The sequence below is a fragment of the Vipera ursinii genome (assembly GCF_947247035.1).
Source record: "Vipera ursinii genome assembly, chromosome: Z".
NCBI lineage: Eukaryota > Metazoa > Chordata > Lepidosauria > Squamata > Viperidae > Vipera > Vipera ursinii.
In genome coordinates this window covers 39401588-39419232 of record NC_139517.1, presented here as the reverse complement: position 1 = coordinate 39419232, position 17645 = coordinate 39401588, and the positions used below count along the sequence as shown (strand labels likewise).

Below are 17645 nucleotides of genomic sequence, written 5' to 3'. Positions count from 1 at the left end.
ATTGAACTGTATACATTGTAGACACAAGCTTATATTAATTAAGCTCTGAAAGCAAGAATTTATTAATAAATCATTGTTTTTCAAGAATTAAAAATAAATGACAATACCTACTTTGAAGATATTTTTCTATTTTTCCTACCTTACTATTGCAGTTAAAACATTATCTTGCCCTTTTAACTTTAGTAACTAAAGCATCAATAAATATTTGTCCTTAGTAATTTAGTTCTTGTTCAGGTAAACATAATAAAGGTTTTAATTCTATTCACATACTTTAAAAATATTTCCCAAATTAATCTGGAACCTTACACCTACAGTAAGAGTTCACAAAAATTAATCAATTTTATTAATAAAATATTATTTAATACTATTTAAATGTAGAGACTGCTGTCCTATGTATTGTATACAATACATATTGTATTGTATATTAATCTGCATAATCTTAAATCAAGATTAAGGTTTCTTAAAGTCAAAATATATTTATTTTATAAATTCCTGCTTGAAGACACTATTAGTTTTCTTACAAATTACTGAGCAAGAAAAAATAAAAAAGTTACTGAGGTTTAGTCTTTGCTATGACCATCATGTATTTACACTTAAAACTTTTCCAGATCATTCAGAGGAACATGGAGCAAAACAAGCTGTGGGAGATTTAGATACAAAGAAGATAAATTTCTGAATCGTATGAATATACTTAGTACATTTCTATATATGCAAAAAAGCATGTAGACCCTTCATTGTTAAGATCAATTTTATCTGTTGATGTCCCAATGTATGTGACAATTATTCTTTTCACCCAAATGGATGCACAAAGGGAAACCAATCTCCACCAATACCAGCTTAGTGGACATGGTTGGGATGTAATTTACTGAGGGAGCCACTGCAACAGTGCAAAACATGTTCTTATCTCAACCTGGGATTTACTAAACATAACTTTGAGCTAATGTTCAACTTAAGCCATTATTTTCTCTACAACCATTATGAGGCAGATGCAGGGGTTAATGGCCACTAGAAAAATATTTAGGGGGAAAGCTTAAGATACAAAGACAATTTAAAGATGGTCAACCTAGCATAGTTGTATATTATAAATACGGCTTATATTTGAAGAAGTAAATGTGTTTGCTTACTTTTAATTCATATTTGATTACAGAGTTTTGGTGGGAGAACTGGGCCCAGAATAATGAAATTTGCCATTAGGGTAGAGCTGTTCAGCTTGGCATGAAACCCAACTAGAGCTTCTTATCACTTCAGTTCCAGCTCCATCACAGCAGCTACTAAACCCTGAAGCCTTAAACATTTAAATGGAGTTGAGATTTCATACATTCTAGACTTGTGGAATTTTGCCTTTTATTTCCTAAAAAAGCAAGTACAGGTAGTCTTCAGCTTACGACCACAGTTGAGCCCAAAATTCTTCTTACTAGGTGAGAGATTTAAGTGAGCCTTGCCCCATTTTTATGACCTTTCTTGCCAGCTGTTAAGTGAATCACTGCAGTTATTAATTTAGTAAGTGAATTTGGCTTTCCCATTGACTTTGCTTGTCAGAAGGTTGCAAAAAGTGATCGCATGACCCCAGGACACTACAACGGTTATGTGAGTCAATTCTCAAGTATCTGAATTTGGATCATGTGACCATGGGGATGCTGCAATGGTTGTGAAAATGGTCATAGGTCACTTTTTTCAATGCCATTGTAACTTTGAACCATCCTAAATGTACTGTTGTAAGTTGAGGACTGCCTGTATCTAAAATAACCCCTTACTTCAGTTCAATAGAACTAATTTGCAAAAACCTATACCAGCAAGCAAAACTTAAAAAAATACGCATCACCCTTTTGCATGTATCTTCTAAAACAGAATGTTGGAGTGAAATAATTAAGGGAAGAATTGATACAACTTGAAAGTTACAATAAATGGGGGGGGGCAGATTGGAGATTGTTAAAGTATCTCTTTAAAACTTATTTGAAAATGAATGGATAACAAAAAATTGATTCAAAAAATTCTAATATTTAACAGATGGGTCTTCCATGCTTATAACTCTAGTTTTCAGTCACAAACTAAGAACTGGCAAAATAGACTATGACCATATAGAGTTGCATAATATATGCAGTTTTAATTTTTTTTCTAGCATGTAATATGGAGTTTAATAGTGAACGTGAACTTTCATACCCCGAAAGCCATTCATGAACCCAACTCGATACCTTGCACCCAAAATCTAGCTTATTCCTTTTACCTTGATGTATTTACTTCTGTGAAGAGCGGTGTTATGAAATAGTAACATTTTTTTTCTATAGCTCAAAAACTTTTGAAGCATCTAATTGATTATAAACTGAAGTATAAAAACTATCCCAGGTCACCACAGATGCTTCTCTCTTTACTGATTTTTGTTACATCTGTTATTGTTTGCTTCTTCACTTATTTGGAAAAGGGCAGGATGATTTTAGGATGCTATGTTAGTTAAATCACAGTTGTCCTCAAAAATATAATCCTTAGTATTCAGAAGGGGGAAATGTAGTCATAAAGATATTGACCTTTTAAATACTGGAAGCTTTCCCATCTAACTTCATAGTTCAGGTTGTCTTTACCCACCTGAAAACCAGAAATTATATTTACATATAGTATGTGTGCATGCATACATTTGTGTGTATAGGATGCATATTCCCTTGAGTGTGGCAAACACATATTTGTGAGGGTTTTTAGTAGGCAATCTAAACCACTTATTTGGAATATGGGTTGTTTCCTTTGAATGATGAGATTGAAATATGCTGTAGAATTTGTTTTGCTTTCACATCCAAATGCAGAGTTCTTCCGCTCACTTATTGCGATTTCAAGTCCATTTATATTCACCAAGTGACAATAGGTAATCTGTGCCTATACCGATATTTGGACAAGAAGGGTAGTGAGACCTAATTTTCAGAAGGATTCACACACTGGCACTTCTTTCAAGAAACAGAATAATTTTCTGAGCCTGTTAACCATAGTCAGGGAAGGAAGCAGCAAGAAAAACTTGACCTGGAAACAATCACACCCTTCCTTTATGAGGTTCCCATGTCAACCAGATGAAAAATCAGGAACGAATGGTGGCAGAGTGGCTTATGGCTCTTTTATCAATGAAGACAGAATTTGTCTTTCTCCGTGTCCTGTTTTGGCCACTAGAGCTGACAGGATCGAAAATGTCTCTTTTTTCATGATGAGTGAGGGGTGAAATTATTTTTTCAATCCTTTCCAGACAAGGGCTCAATCATGCCTCCTATAGTCCTGGGCAGGATCCCTGAAAATTAAGATTGCCGATTATTCTAACTCATACTTAACTGGTTGTGATTATAAAAATGTAGAAATGTTGTAAGAACAGAAAAGTTTTTCAATAAAAAAGCTAAAAAGGTGAAAACACAAAATAGGAAAAAAGTTATCTCCTAAAAATTAAATTGTCCAATGAATAGTAGGTTACAATAGTTCTTGGTTTGAAGATAGTAACTTGTTTTTTTTTCCAAATATATTGGCCTATTTGAAGATGATTTAGGAGCTTATTCTCAAACCTTTCTTATATGATTGCCACCCTTTTTAAAAATTCAATGTAGCTATGAAATCCAAGATTGGAATCTTTCACTCCTGTTATCACTTAACTTTGTTTTATTGCAATGCCTACATACAAAATATTATTAACTTCGCCTATGATTTAAAAAACCAAGCTAGAATTGGCTATTTGTAATTTATATGCTTAGCTAGTTTCTCCTAAATCATAGCTTAATTTACAGAACTTCCACAGATATTTAAAAGCCATGCTAAAGAAAAGAGGGGATTGGGGCAGGAAGAGAAAACTTGTGTGCCTGGTCCTTTCCTGACACATTTCTGTTCAGAGTTGAATGAAAATTCAGCTCAGTGTGTTCAAAACATGTTGAGAAAAAAGCATACATCTGTATTTCTCCATTACACAGTCTCACAGAAATCATTTTTCGCAAGATCTTACTGGATTCTGCATTCAGTAAAAGACATGTAAAGAGGTTAATCTCAAAGAGGGAACGTTTTGTTGTAAAAAAAGATGGTTGTCTTACTTGGTTTATAAAATATTTTTTTAAAAAAATGCTAATGACACATATGATCCCCACAACCAACCACCCCTCCCAAAGACAGTCAACAAAATGCCCCATTTTGGTACAATTATTGGTCACTTCATTGTAAAAAAAAATATATATATTAACAACAACATCAACCCAAAGGGGTCTGGCTACTACGGTCTTTTATCCAAATGCTGGTCAGAAAAATGGCAGAAAAGTCCATTCCAGCAAAATAAAGTCAGTTCTTGAAATTCTCCCCATCTTCAACAGTATGCCAGACATTCCCCCTTTGCAAAAAAATAAAAAATAATAAAAAAATCCTGTTCTTCAGTCCCTCTTCTATCCCTTGACCCTTGCAACACACTCACACAAAATATGACCCCCCAACCCTCATTTCCCTCAGCAGGAAATGCTGGATATCCAGTTTGTCACAGGAAATTGCTAAGTGCAGCTGCAGCCATTTTGTTTTCTTTCTCTCTTTTTGTCAAAATGTGAAAGATCGAGACTATACAAGATTGTCCATTTTGAGGAGCGATAGGGCTCACTAGCGAATTGCCACAGCTCGTGCTCTTTCAGAATCCATCTCTTCTTGGCTGTTTGCTGGGGTTGGTGGAGAAAAGAGGGGAAATGTCTCTCATTGCCATGTTGTTGTTTAAAAAAGAATTTGTACAAAGTCCCAAAGCTGGTGGCTAGAACTGGGGATTGAAAGAGGGATGGAAAATGAGAGGGGGAAAAGTAGTTAAAGGGATCTGGATTTTGCAATGACCCCTGTTCTCTCTCATAAACGGAGATTTAAGGGGAAGGAGGAAGAAGGGATTATATAATGAAATTCTTTTCCCACACTATCATCACCCACAAAAAAAGGAAAAGTACACCCCTCTGCTGGTTGTCAGCTATTGTGTACCCTGCCCCTTGCTCCTCTCCCCCACAGCCACACACTGTTAATGCAGTGTGAGGCTTGTGAAGAAAGGAAGTGAATTAAACCACAGTGATTCCCCCCCCCTCTGTTTCCTCCCCATCCCAGATCTCCAGCTGCAATGTTACTATTATCCGGAAAAAGAAAACCGAATAAAGTACAGCAAGGAAGGTGGAAGATGAAAGACAATTCAGTTGGAGTCCGAATCAGAAGAGTCTCCTGAAGAGGATGAGGAACTGCTGCTGCCTTCCGATTCATTGTCCTCATCGTCATCATCATCCTCTTCGTCATCCTCTTCTTCATTCTGGGAAAAGAAGAGACGAGTTACAGAGCAAGCCAAAGGGGGTTGGTGATGGGGAAGGTACAATGAGAACCGGAAACACTCTTCCTGTAAATCTGACAGGACAAGGACAAGTAGAATCCCAGTTTTTAAAAAGTATCTATTCACCCTTTCAAAAGGTTGTTAGCTCATAGGCTACAGACTGTCAACCGGCAGCAAAAATTTGGCTAACAAAGGCCAGTATAATAATAATAATATTAATAATAATAATAATTAGTAGTAGTAGTAGTAGTAGTTGGAAGGGACCTTGGAGGTCATGTAGTCCAACCCCCTGCTCAGGCAGGAAACCCTATACCATTTCAGGCAAATGGCTGTCCAGTCTCTTCGTAAAATCTTCCAGTGTTGGAGCATTCACAGCTTCTGGAGGCAGGTTGTTCCACTGGTTAATTGTTCTAACTGTCAGGAAGTTTCTCCTTAGTTCTAGGTTGCTTCTCTCCTTGACTAGTTTCCATCCGTTGCTTCTTGTCCTGCTTTCAGGTGCTTTGGAGAATAGCTTGGCTCCCTCTTTGTGGCAGCCCCTGAGATATTGGAACACTGCTATCATGTCACCCCTCATCCTTCTCTTTGTTAAACTACACATACCTAATTCCAGCAACTGTTCCCTATATGTTTTAGCCTCCAGTCCCCCAATTATCTTTGTTGCTCTTCTCTGTACCCTTTTCTAGAGTCTCGACATCTTTTTTACATCGTGGTGACCAAAACTGGATGCAGTATTCCAGGTGTGGCCTTACCAAGGCATTCTAAAGTGGTATTAGTTACTTCACTTGATCTTCATTCTATCCCTCTGTTAATGCAGCCTAGCACTGTGTTGGCTTTTTTGGCAGCTGCAACACACTGCTGGCTCATACTGAAGTGATTGTCTATTAGGACTCCAAGATCCCTCTCACTGTTACTACTATTGAGCAAGGTACCACCTATACTATACCTGTGCATTTGATTTTTCCTGCCTAAATGTAGAACCTTACTTTTTTCACCATTGAATTTCATTTTGTTAGATAGCGCCCAGTGTTCGAGTCTGTCCAGATCCTCCTGTATTTTAAGCCTATCTTCTGGAGTATTGGCTATTCCTGCCAGCTTGGTGTTGTCTGCAAATTAGATGAGTTCCCCATCTATCCCCTCATCCAAATCGTTAATGAAGATGTTGAAGAGCACTGGGCCCAGAACAGAGCCCTGGGGCACCCCACTACACACTTCCTTCCATGTAGATGCAGTCCCATTGAGGACCACACGCTGAGTACGGCCTGTCAGCCAGCTACAAATCCATCTGGTGGTGATGCTATCTAACCTACATTTTTCTATCTTATCAAGTAGTAGGTTGTGATCTACTTTATCAAATGTCTTACTGAAGCCCAAGTAAATTATATCTACAGCGTTCCTCTGGTCCACTAATTTTGTCACTTGGTTGAAGAATGCAGTAAGATTTGTCTGGCATGATCTGTTTTTGACAAACCCATGTTGACTTTTAGTGATGACTTTGTTTCCATCAAGGTGTTCGCTGATTTGTTGTTTGATTATCTTTTCCAGAATCTTCCCAGGTATTGAGGTCAGGCCGATAGGTCTGTAGTTTCCTGGATCTATTTTTTCCCCTTTTTTGAATATGGGAACTACATCAGCTCTCTTCCAGTCCTCTGGTAGTTCCCCAGTGTTCCAGGATCTTTGAAAAATATAGTTCAGTGGTTCTGAGATCATGTCTGCCAGTTCCTTGAGAACCTTAGGGTGTAATCCATCTGGTCCTGGTGATTTGAACTCGTCTAGGCTGGACAGGTGCTCACTTACCATTTTCTTGCCTATCTTAACTTGTGTTTCTATTCTGTTTTTTATGGCACTGGTTTTGGTAGGTTGGACTGCTTTTTCCCTTTGTGTAAAAACAGATGCAAAAAACGAGTTCTGCTTTCTCCCTATTGCTTGTCACCTTCTTGCCACTTTCCTCCACTAATAGACCAATGATTTCCTTAACATTTTTCTTGTTTTTTATATGTTGAAAGAAGCTTTTTTTGTTATTTTTGATTTTGGTTGCAAGCCTTAGTTCATTTTGAGCCTTAGCTTTCCTCACTTCATCTTTGCAGGCACGGGCTGTTTGCTGATATTCTGCCTTAGTTATGTGCCCCTCTTTCCACTTCTTATACTTGTCCTTTTTATCTTTCAGTTTATCAGAGAGTTCTTTATGCAGCCACGCTGGTTTCTTTTGAAAGCTGTTATTTTTCTTCTTTGTTGGTATTGTGCTAGACTGGGCTTTTATTATCTCACTTTTCAAAATTTCACAAGCTTCTTGAGTTGTTTTCCCCTTTAGGATTCTCAACCATGGAATTCTTCCCAAGGTCTCTCTAAGTTTATTGAAATTATATACAGTTCTATTCTGTATCTTTGCCATCCTTGTGCTGTTGTCAAAACACAGCCAGGAGGATTCTTTAGATCTTGAAGGGGTTTGCCACCATTGTGACTCCAGGATGAATTAAAAACTGTTGTTTCTCTGCTGATATTATCAGTGAGGAAGCAGCAATTTTGATTACTTGAGGATCGGTTAGAGGAACTGTTAAAATTCACTGTTGGGCAATCCTGTGTATGTCATGTCTTGGCTATTCACAAAAAAGATAACCTCATTATGTCAGTTAACAAACTTGCTCAATTTTTGTAATTTTACATTTGGCAGAATACAACTGCTCATTTTTCAGTGTGTACAAAAACCAATGTAGATGTGCCAACATCTGGCTTCCATTAGGCTGTCTCATTCTAGATAGTAGGGGACCAACTATTGCTGCTCAGTATAAGGGAAAGCTTTCTAATCAATGCTCACAAGCACTATTAATTAAGACTTTACAAACATTACCCCAAATGCCCAGTACAAAGTGTTTTAGTTCATACTATTCTAACATTGTTATTCTGATAACTATTTGTTAATGGGACCACTCATTAGTAGGCAAAGTTGAGCCAGTAAGGAATCACTGCCCTAAAACTTGCCATTCTTACAGCTAATTTGCAAAACACGTTTGAAGTGACTTTTTTCAACTTCATCTTGTTTTTACTGTGTATCTGAAAAATATCTTTCAAAAAATAAACCATTTTTTACAACTGTGGCTTTCTGGAATATTTCAGTTATATTTCACTAAGAGAAGTTTAAAAGAAATTCCCACTGCCGTGATGCTTTGTTGAAAGTAGAAACTGCTCTATTCTGAAGATAGAGGTACTTTGAGGGAGTCGCAATGTCTAAAGCTCTTGGGGATAAGCAGAGCCTTACCTCCTCCCCATCTTCACTTTCCTCTTCACTACTTGAATCTGAAGACTCTCCTCCCTCCTCAGAGGAATCACCATTCTCATCCTCCTCTTCTTCTTCCTCCTCCTCCTCCTCTTCCTCCTCATCTTCATCTTCCTCAGATTCCTGTGGTTATAGAGAGTAGATTGAAAGGAAACTAGTTTTAAACTGAAGGGCAGGTATTCGTGAGGCCTACAATGAATTAAATCTGAAGCAGCCAAACATATTCCCATTTCTAAAATAGAATGTGCATAGTTAATAGTAAATATATGCAGGGTCATAGCTTTCTCATTACCATGGTAATGGGAGTAATATAAAACAAATTGTAACTTTCTCTTTAACTGAACTTAACTGATGAAACTGCAGCTTAATTTGATTCAAATAAGCACGCAAGCATTCCAAGGCACTTAGCAAATAACATTGTTGCCCTATGGCTGCAATGGACAATTTTTCCCTTATTGCTAATTGGCAGAAAGAGAACTAATGGGGAAATTTAAAACTGCTGTAATAAGATCCAAAATAGGAAAGTGCCTTGGATCTAGTGTGCCACACCTTTTCTTGCATAATAGCTGCCTTATCCCAAGAATATATGGTTTTGAGTTATGAAGGTAGCAAATGGGTACAACCAGAGGCTTATCATTCCATTTCCCTAGAACTACATAACTGTCTTGAAAGATCAGGAAAAGACAAGTTTCTTTAAAGAGCTGCCAAGTACTCCTCTAGATCTGAAGCAATGTTCCCACTTTGAATATGAACATTGTACACTTCTGGAAGATTATATCTCTAAGAAAAAAGATAAAAAGGAAGTTTAGCTTAGCTAGAAGATCCATCAGCTGTAAAAATATTGTTCTGCTCTTATTTCTGCTGAAACCACCCGCCCCACCCCCAAACAATCAATTATTGGGTACACAGTTTCTGGATTTTACATTATTTTCAGGATTCCATTACTACTTTGAAAATACCAGCTAATCTCAGAAAATTTTTGTTTGGAATTTTTCACCAGGTAATAATAACAGAGACATGGCACTATTAAGATACTTACTGATTTGGCTTGCATTGAAGGTTTCATTTTTGGATTTGGGCCCCGCATCTTTCCCATATTCTTACGTTTCTGATGAGATAGAAGTGGAAGGTAAGAGAGAAAATCAACATGGGAGACTGTACTCCTTTCACAAATCAGTCTAAAGGAAGCACAATTTCCCTTGGCTACATCTTTTATCCTTACTTAATTTATAGCCTGTGACCCTCAAACTTACCTCTGAATATATGGCACTGTGGAATCTGATGCCAAAATAGATAAAGTGAAAAGGCCTTGAAGACAAAACTAACTTCACCATTCCACCCAAATATAATGTTCAACTAGAGAATTCTTCTTTCTCCCCAGGAGAAAGAACATTTATCCTTTACTGCAGAATTGGCCAAGGATTACTTTTAATACTTTGGGGCAGACAAAGGACTGCCATGTGATTGAGATTGCTCTTGGGGAGACATATTTTGGTGGTTTTCTTTGTTTTTAGTGATGTGTCTATTTTGGGGTACATCTCTGTTTTTATCTCTTTTCTAGCCCCAAATGGCATGCAGTTATATCACCAGATTCAGCAGTAAGGGTCAGAAGGGGCCTGCAAGAGCCATAAAATAGGATCTGAAGACTACAATTTGTCCACTCCTGACATACCACTACCACCAATTTCCCTTGAATTTCATTTTACATAACTGAAAATTGATTGCATACCTGCTTCTTTCATTTTGGTTATTAAGCCAGCAATTTCTAAACAGTTGTACCCAGACCACATTCTCTCACGTTACAGCCTCTGTACAGTAGTTTTTGCTAACTTTTATTCTATCCTGATGTAGTAGCCTCTGGTGAACATGCAGGTGAAAGGCAGCCAGCACATATATCACCTAATTTGGTCTTCCCCAACTTGACTGTATTTCTGCTGATGATGGAAGTTGTCCTGTATCATCTCTAGAAGGCATCAGCTTGAGAAGGGTAAACTAAACATATATATGGTTAGAATTCCTGGACAAATTATTGGTTGTCTAACAAAACTTCACCCTCAGCATGAATATTCATAGCAATTAAAGTGCTTTAAGAAGGCACCATCTTCTAATTAAAGTTTCATGCCAGCCCTGAGCACATATACTTGGGACTAAAAAGTTGCAAATGGATGAATGGTCATAAACTCTGTTTGTATTCTACTGTGCAGTTCCAATAGTAGCCACTTCAGTATTGCTATCCTCAATGACAGCATATCATGAACCTAAAACTCTATTAACTCTGAAAACATTCACCCCCTCATGTTCCATTATATCAATAATTTGCTGCACAATATGGATCCTGAAATGCCTGGCAGATAATGCCACCTTCCTCAGAGCTCCAGCCCTTTCCAAGCTATGTTTCATTTCATGCAAAAAGTTCAAGAAACATCCTTTTCAACACAACAGATATGTAATCTCCCTCCACAAATACTTGTAAAATACTAACACTGGAGGTATGCTCTTTGTAGGCAGCTCTCTCTTGCGGTGACAAGGTCTGTAAAAAAAAGATGAGAATAGAAAACCAAGATTAAAAGACAATTGGCGAAGCAGGACAGTTGAGGATGAAGGTGACTTGAGAAATCTGAATTAAAGGTCGCAAAGGACACATAACTTTGTGTCACTGATAATGGAGAGCAGTACAGTGTGTGGGGGGGAGTATTTGATCCCCTGCTGATTTTGTACATTTGCGCCCACTGACAAAGAAATGATCAGTCTACAATTCTAGATATAGGTTTATTTCAACAGACAGAATAACAACAACACAAATCCAGAAAAACGGATTTCAAAGAAGTTATAAATTGATTTGCATTCTAATGACTGAAAAAAGTATTAGATCCCCTATCAATCAGCAAGATTTCTGGCTCCCAGGTGTCTTTTTATACAGGAAACGAGCTGAGATTAGCAGCACTCTCTTAAAGGAAGTGCTCCTAATCTAAACTTGTTAACCTGTATAAAAGACACATGTCCACAGAAGCAATCAATCGGATTCCAAACTCTCCACCATGGCCAAGACCAAAGAGCTGTCCAAGGATGTCAGGGACAAGACTGTAGACCTACACAAGGCTGGAATGGGCTACAAGACTGTCGCCAAGCAGTTTGGTGAGAAGGTGACAACAGTTGGTGCGATTATTCACAAATGGAAGAAACACTAATTGTCAATCTCCCTCGGTCTGGGGCTCCATGCAAAATCTCACCTCATGGATTTTCCCCAGAACTACATGGGAGGATTTTGTCAATGATCTCAAGGCACCTGGGACCATAGTCACCAAGAAAACAATTGGTAACACACTACACCGTGAAGAACTGAAATCCTGCAGCGCCCGCAAGATCCCCTTGCTCAAGAAAGCACAGGCCCATCTGAAGTTTGCCAATGAGCATCTGAATGATTCAAAGGAGAACTGGGTGAAAGTGTTGTGGTCAAATGAGACCAAAATTGAGCTCTTTGGCATCAGTTCAGCTCGCCGTGTTAGGAGGAGGAGGAATGCTGCCTATGACCCCAGCAACACCGTCCCCACCATTAAAACATGGAGGTGGAAAGATTATGCTTAACTTTTCTGCTAAGGGGACAGAACAATTTCACCGCATCAAAGGGACAAAGGACAGGGCCATGTACTGTCAAATCTTGGGTGAGAACCTCCTTCCCTCAACCAGGGCATTGAAAATGAGTTGTGGATGGGTATTCCAGCATGGCAATGACTCAAAACACATGGCCAAGGCAACAAAGGAATGGCTGAAGAAGAGGCACATTAAGGTCCTGGAGTGGCCTAGCCAGTCTCCAGACCTTATTCCCATAGAAAATCTATGGAGGAAGCTGAAGGTTCGAACTGCCAAATGTCTACCTCGAAACCTTCACAACTTGGACAGGATCTGCAAAGAGGTGTGGGACAAAATCCCTCCTGAGATGTGTGCAAACCTGGTGGCCAACTGCAAGAAACGTCTGACCTCTGTGATTGCCAACAAAGGTTTTGCCACCAGGTAATAAGTCATGTTTTGCGAAGGGGTCAAATACTTATTTCACTCATTAAAATGCAAATCAATCTATAACTTTTTTGGAATGCATTTTTCTGGATTTTTTGTTATTTTTCTGTCTCTCACTGTTAAAATTATAGACTGTTCATTTTTTTTTGTCAGGGGGCAAACTTACAAAATCAGCAGGGGATCAAATACTTTTTCCCCTCGCTGTATTTCATAGTTAGAAAGGAGAACTTCATTTAAATTCGCAGAGGACTTTTTTTATTGTGTCTGTATTTTATTGTAATTTATCAATGATACGTTTACCTACACTCATCCTTTCCCCACTTCAGAACTCACCTTCAGCCACATGTCCAGATGCACTTTGTACTGTTTCTGCTGTTCTTCAGCCAACTTTTTATACTGATCCTTTTGGCTCTGAGAGATCCGTTGCCAGCGGCTCCCAATCTCTACCATCCGCTCCTTCAGTGGAAGGTGGTTGAGTTCACCATTTGAAAGCAACTCCTGAGAAAATTTCTGATATCCATTCCTGGAATACACAAGTTAGGAAAACTGTCTTATTACTCTTTATTTTTCAATTCAGTGGAACAGTACTATTCGGAACTGGTAATTCATTTTTAACAATTTCATAAATCATTGGGAATTAATGCTGGGAGATATTCTTGGTTACTACTCTAGACCCATTAGCAATGTTAGCAAAGGTAGGGCTTTGTAGATGAAAAAAATGAAACCATATAATTAGTGGCTGGGATCATTGTTATAATAATGGCAAGCTTAGTTCCAATTAAGCAACATCTGTTTCATCTGTTCCATTTCCTGACACTTAAAGAGTTGTGACTTCCAGTGGTATGATTCCCACGAAGTGTGCAAAACATCCATTTGCCCACCTCCCAAAGTCCTTACAATGATCTTACAAACTCAAAACAGGAACAGAAAAAGAAAAATAAAGTGAGATGCAACAATACTTTGACACAATTTCCAGATTCCTGTTCAATCACATTTTCCCTTCATTTCATGAAAGACATTAAGAGGTTTCATGTGATTATAACTCTTATTTTGCTTTACTACATGTTTGTAAATTAGGCCCTTTTATTCTGTTGTTTGGCTGGATTGTATGAAATTGTGCAGGGTGGAGTAGTGCAGATGCATACAGTATACTTGAACTTCAATACAATTTTAGTCTTAAGTTTCTTTTAAAATTTTGAGAAGTTTATTTTAATAGTAAACTTGTACCTTATAAATAAAATAAAGCAAAAGGAAAAAGTGTATTCCACCCCCAAAGAGTGGATTAAGTACTAAGCAGCCAAGCTATAAAGGTTCTTCTGAATTCAGACAACCCTACATTTCTGTATCCTATTAAGCCAACACTTACATGGGGGGTTTCTTTGGCTCTCCCTGGAATTTCATCTTCTTGGAGGCATTTGTTGAACATGGTGGTGCCCTCATCTCACTCAGTTCTCGCTACAAAAAGGAAAAGGCGAATAAACGGCTGTCCTTTCCTTTGCCTTGAGTTTTTAATAAAATATTTGAGTTTTCAATGAGGAAGGAATAATTAGGTCTGCTTATCCTTTAACCATAAACTTTAATACACAATACTAAAAATTAAAATGTTGGGTCAAATAAACAATTTGACACTTTGGGTAGATAATGCTTAATATTATTCAGCCATTTAATAGCCTGTTTAATAGGAACAGGAATATTTCCAATGTACCTCCAAATACATTTTTGCCTGCAGCTAGAAATCCGATTACTGTTTTTTTTTTAAAAAAAATGAAGACAAAGGACTTTGTTCAATGCCAGATTTATTTATAAAGTTGCTCAACTCCATACTAAAAATGATACAAGTAAAAAAAAATTAGAAGGTTCTAGAACAAAAAACAATCCATTCTAAAAACTATATAACACATGTGACCTGATGTGAAGTCTAATCTGAGACTGGGGGAAGAACCTGATTTTAAGGGCTGCTTTAAACAAGATTTTATTTATTTTTTATTTATTTTTATTTTAATTCCATTTATATCCCGCCCTTCTCCGAAGACTCAGGGCGGCTTACAAGCTTAGCAGTAGCCTTCATTCTATGTATATGCCTGCTTATTAGGGCTTTCATACACACCCCCAAGCGGCATTATTACAAAGTCAGCTTAATTGCCCCCAACAATCTGGGTCCTCAGATTGCTGTTCCAGAGAGTATGTTTCCTAAGCCCTCTCGGATATCACTGCTTAACGAATGGAATAATGAACGTCTCAATTATCAGTTTCCTACATTCCTAAAGAAAGGATAGATGCATGCATGCTTGCTCTAATACAGTATAATTAATGCCTCATACCTCATATCGTTTTTGATCTTCCGCTGCTTTCTTAATCCACATAAGTTTTTCTTTTTTCTCCATATTATTCCAGGTAGTTTCCATGGCTTTTAGTGCTTTTCCCCTGTCGTTCTGAGTTAAAAGAAGTATTATAAAACTATATGGACTCAATAAACTGCAGAATAATTCCAAAGGTGTGCTTCCAACCATTTCAAAACAAAAATAGAACATATGTGTGTCTTCCTATTCACGGAACCCACATCACTTAGCACATTCACTCTTTTTTTCTCCCTCCATGTAGTATTTTCCTGGCTTGACCTCTTGTCTTCTCCTCTGCTACGCTTCCTCTCCATCTTCATTTTAAGTCCCCACCCCAGCATCCTTTCGTCCCACAAGTTCTTTCCACTATTTATAAGGCACTTGGCAATAATTATCCACCTTGAAGGAGTTGCCAGGAGGAGGAAAAGGTGTATTTGTGTATGCATGTGTGAAGCTAGAATTGGAAACTGGGAAAAACAAGCTTAATAAAGGAAGGCATACATGTTTCGTAGTTTTGCCCTAGAGTGCACAATATGGGCAGGAAAGGGGATTCAGACTGTTTCCTTTGTTCTAGACTGATTTCCCCCTCCCCTCCTAAATCAAACTGAACAGAACAAGACTTGATAAAATCTTAAGAGAAGAACTGTGGAGGAAACCTCAAGGCTATGAAGATGTTTCCTATTATGACCATGCCTGTCTTTTTTCTCACTTTTACCTTAAAGCGGGCAAGATAATCTCCTATAACACTTTGCTGCCAGATCTCCTCAGAAGTCTTGGGTGACTCAGGAAGTTTGCCACGATCTTCCTTGTCGGAAACATGTTTTTTCTCTGTCTGAGCTTTTAGGGCAGCCTCCCGAGCCTTATATTTGGCCTAGATAAGGAAAGAGCAAGAACGGCCAAAATCTATGAGTCAACTAAGATTCACTAGCTAGGCAAAGATAAAAAAAAGTTGGCTGACTAAACCCCAGTGTAATTAAACTCTGAAAAAGAAAGTGTTTTACAGAAATTTGGGGTTAAAGTATCTTAAACTAGTTCCAAAAAGTGAAAATGAGAGCAGATGATTTGGGTTTATTCACCATGGCTAACTATCGAGGCAGGATACCGCTGTATTGGGAATGTTCCATATTAGAGTTGATTTGACCCAGCAGCACTGGGGCCTAAAAACCAAACTCAATTTCTCCATGTAAGCTGTGCATTAATCCAATAACATACCTACAGATAATCTGAAACGACTAAGAAAAACAATATAATGCAGGTACAATTCCACACAGTTAGATAAATACTACTGTTGTAGTCAAATTTGAGAATATTGTGTTTGCCAATAGCACTAACAAAAATACATTCTACCCAAGACATCAACAACTCCGCTTCTAGACAGATAGTTGAAAAAAAAAAAGAATAATGAATTTATTTTTTATGATCTAGCACCATGGTTCTAAGTCTAAACCCTACTGCAGTGAATTCATGGTGCTTCAAAATTAAAAATACAGCCATGTGGGGATGGAGACTTGAATTATACAAAATATGCATTAAAAACACACATGGAAATTAGATATCTACATATATTTCTACAGAATTAAAATTCTGCAAGGAAAAAACATGATTTATAAGTGTAGCGCCTTTCAGGTATTTTTTTTAACTTAAATAATTTATTATAAATAATTGGTGAGGCCTCACTTAAAATCCTCTATGGGAAAAGAGATTACCTACAGGACACACACTTCTTCTCAGGCTTCTAAACCAAGCCTCAAGACTTCTCTATTTAATAGTCACAAATCTTCTGGGAAATGGCAATTACTGAATACCTAATAGGCTCTGACTGGCCCTATTTTTGTTCCGGAAAATCCCAGAACCTACTGGAGGTTTCCAGCAGGTTTTTCTTTCCTGTTTTTTTTTAAAGGGATGAGGATGAAGGTCAGTTTTCAACAGAAAAAAAATCCACGTGACTGAGACATCCAGGAACGCATGTTGCCCACACCTCCGTCCCAAAAGATAATTAGGAGAATGTGCATTACTGATTAAACAACCTTTTTTTTCTCTGAAAGATCATTCCACATCCGCGCCAGCGACCGTGCCAGTTCACTCTCTGATAGTTCGGGTCGCTCCTCCTGCAGCTGCTTGCGTTTCTCCTCCGAGAAGATAAACATAGCAGAAACGGGTCGTTTGGGTTTTTCAGAACCTCCCTGTTAAAGAGCACAAAGGGACTTGTGGTTGTGGAATTTTGCGTGTTTGAATTATGGAAAGACCAAATAAAAAATAGTAAAAGGAGAAATTTAATTTTAGATCTGCAAACTTAAATTTACTAGATTAATCAATTAGCATCTTTCTTCATTAAGCAATAGAGGAAGCCATTTATACCAGTGAGATCAAATTTTAATTGGTAGGGCTGTAGATTAAAACAATTTTTGTTTAGTTGCCTTAATGCAATGAAAAATGAAAGAAAAAAAGCTTTTAAAAGATGAGTATTTGAATATAACAATGATATTGATAATTAAAAACAATAATTTCACGCATCCAGTATCTCAAAAAGGTTCGTCTGTTAAGACTTTTGCGCACATATTTTATTTAACTGATGAACAATTATTAGATTAAAATGGAGATGATATATTAAGTAAGTTTTCTCCAGGTTTGCCAAACTGTTTGGGGAATGGTGGCATCATATTTAGTAATTAATTTTTAGTAATAAATTTTTTAAAGCAAGTCCAGTAACCATTTAAAATGAAGACTTGAGGCTGGT

The 17645-nt window shown here is 37.6% G+C and overlaps 1 protein-coding gene across 6 annotated transcripts in view; it reads right to left on the bottom strand.

Annotated features, from left to right (window-relative positions):
* Positions 1-4131: 4131 nt before the first annotated feature.
* UBTF (upstream binding transcription factor) overlaps positions 4132-17645 on the bottom strand; it is a 38752-nt gene continuing 25238 nt past the window's right edge. For 4 of the 6 annotated variants that reach the window (XM_083377063.1, XM_083377066.1, XM_083377064.1 and 1 more), the window contains 9 exons: positions 16936-17091; positions 15624-15779; positions 14891-15001; positions 13936-14024; positions 12903-13092; positions 11038-11085; positions 9580-9663; positions 8538-8669; positions 4132-5266 (listed from right to left, as the gene is read on the bottom strand). In XM_083377063.1, the coding sequence (XP_083233189.1) occupies positions 5153-5266; positions 8538-8669; positions 9580-9663; positions 11038-11085; positions 12903-13092; positions 13936-14024; positions 14891-15001; positions 15624-15779; positions 16936-17091 (1080 nt within the window). In that variant the 3' untranslated portion in view covers positions 4132-5152. Of the gene's footprint in view, positions 5267-8537; positions 8679-9579; positions 9664-11037; positions 11086-12902; positions 13093-13935; positions 14025-14890; positions 15002-15623; positions 15780-16935; positions 17092-17645 lie in introns of all 6 variants that reach the window. The other 2 variants (XM_083377065.1, XM_083377067.1) reach the window with 1 other exon arrangement.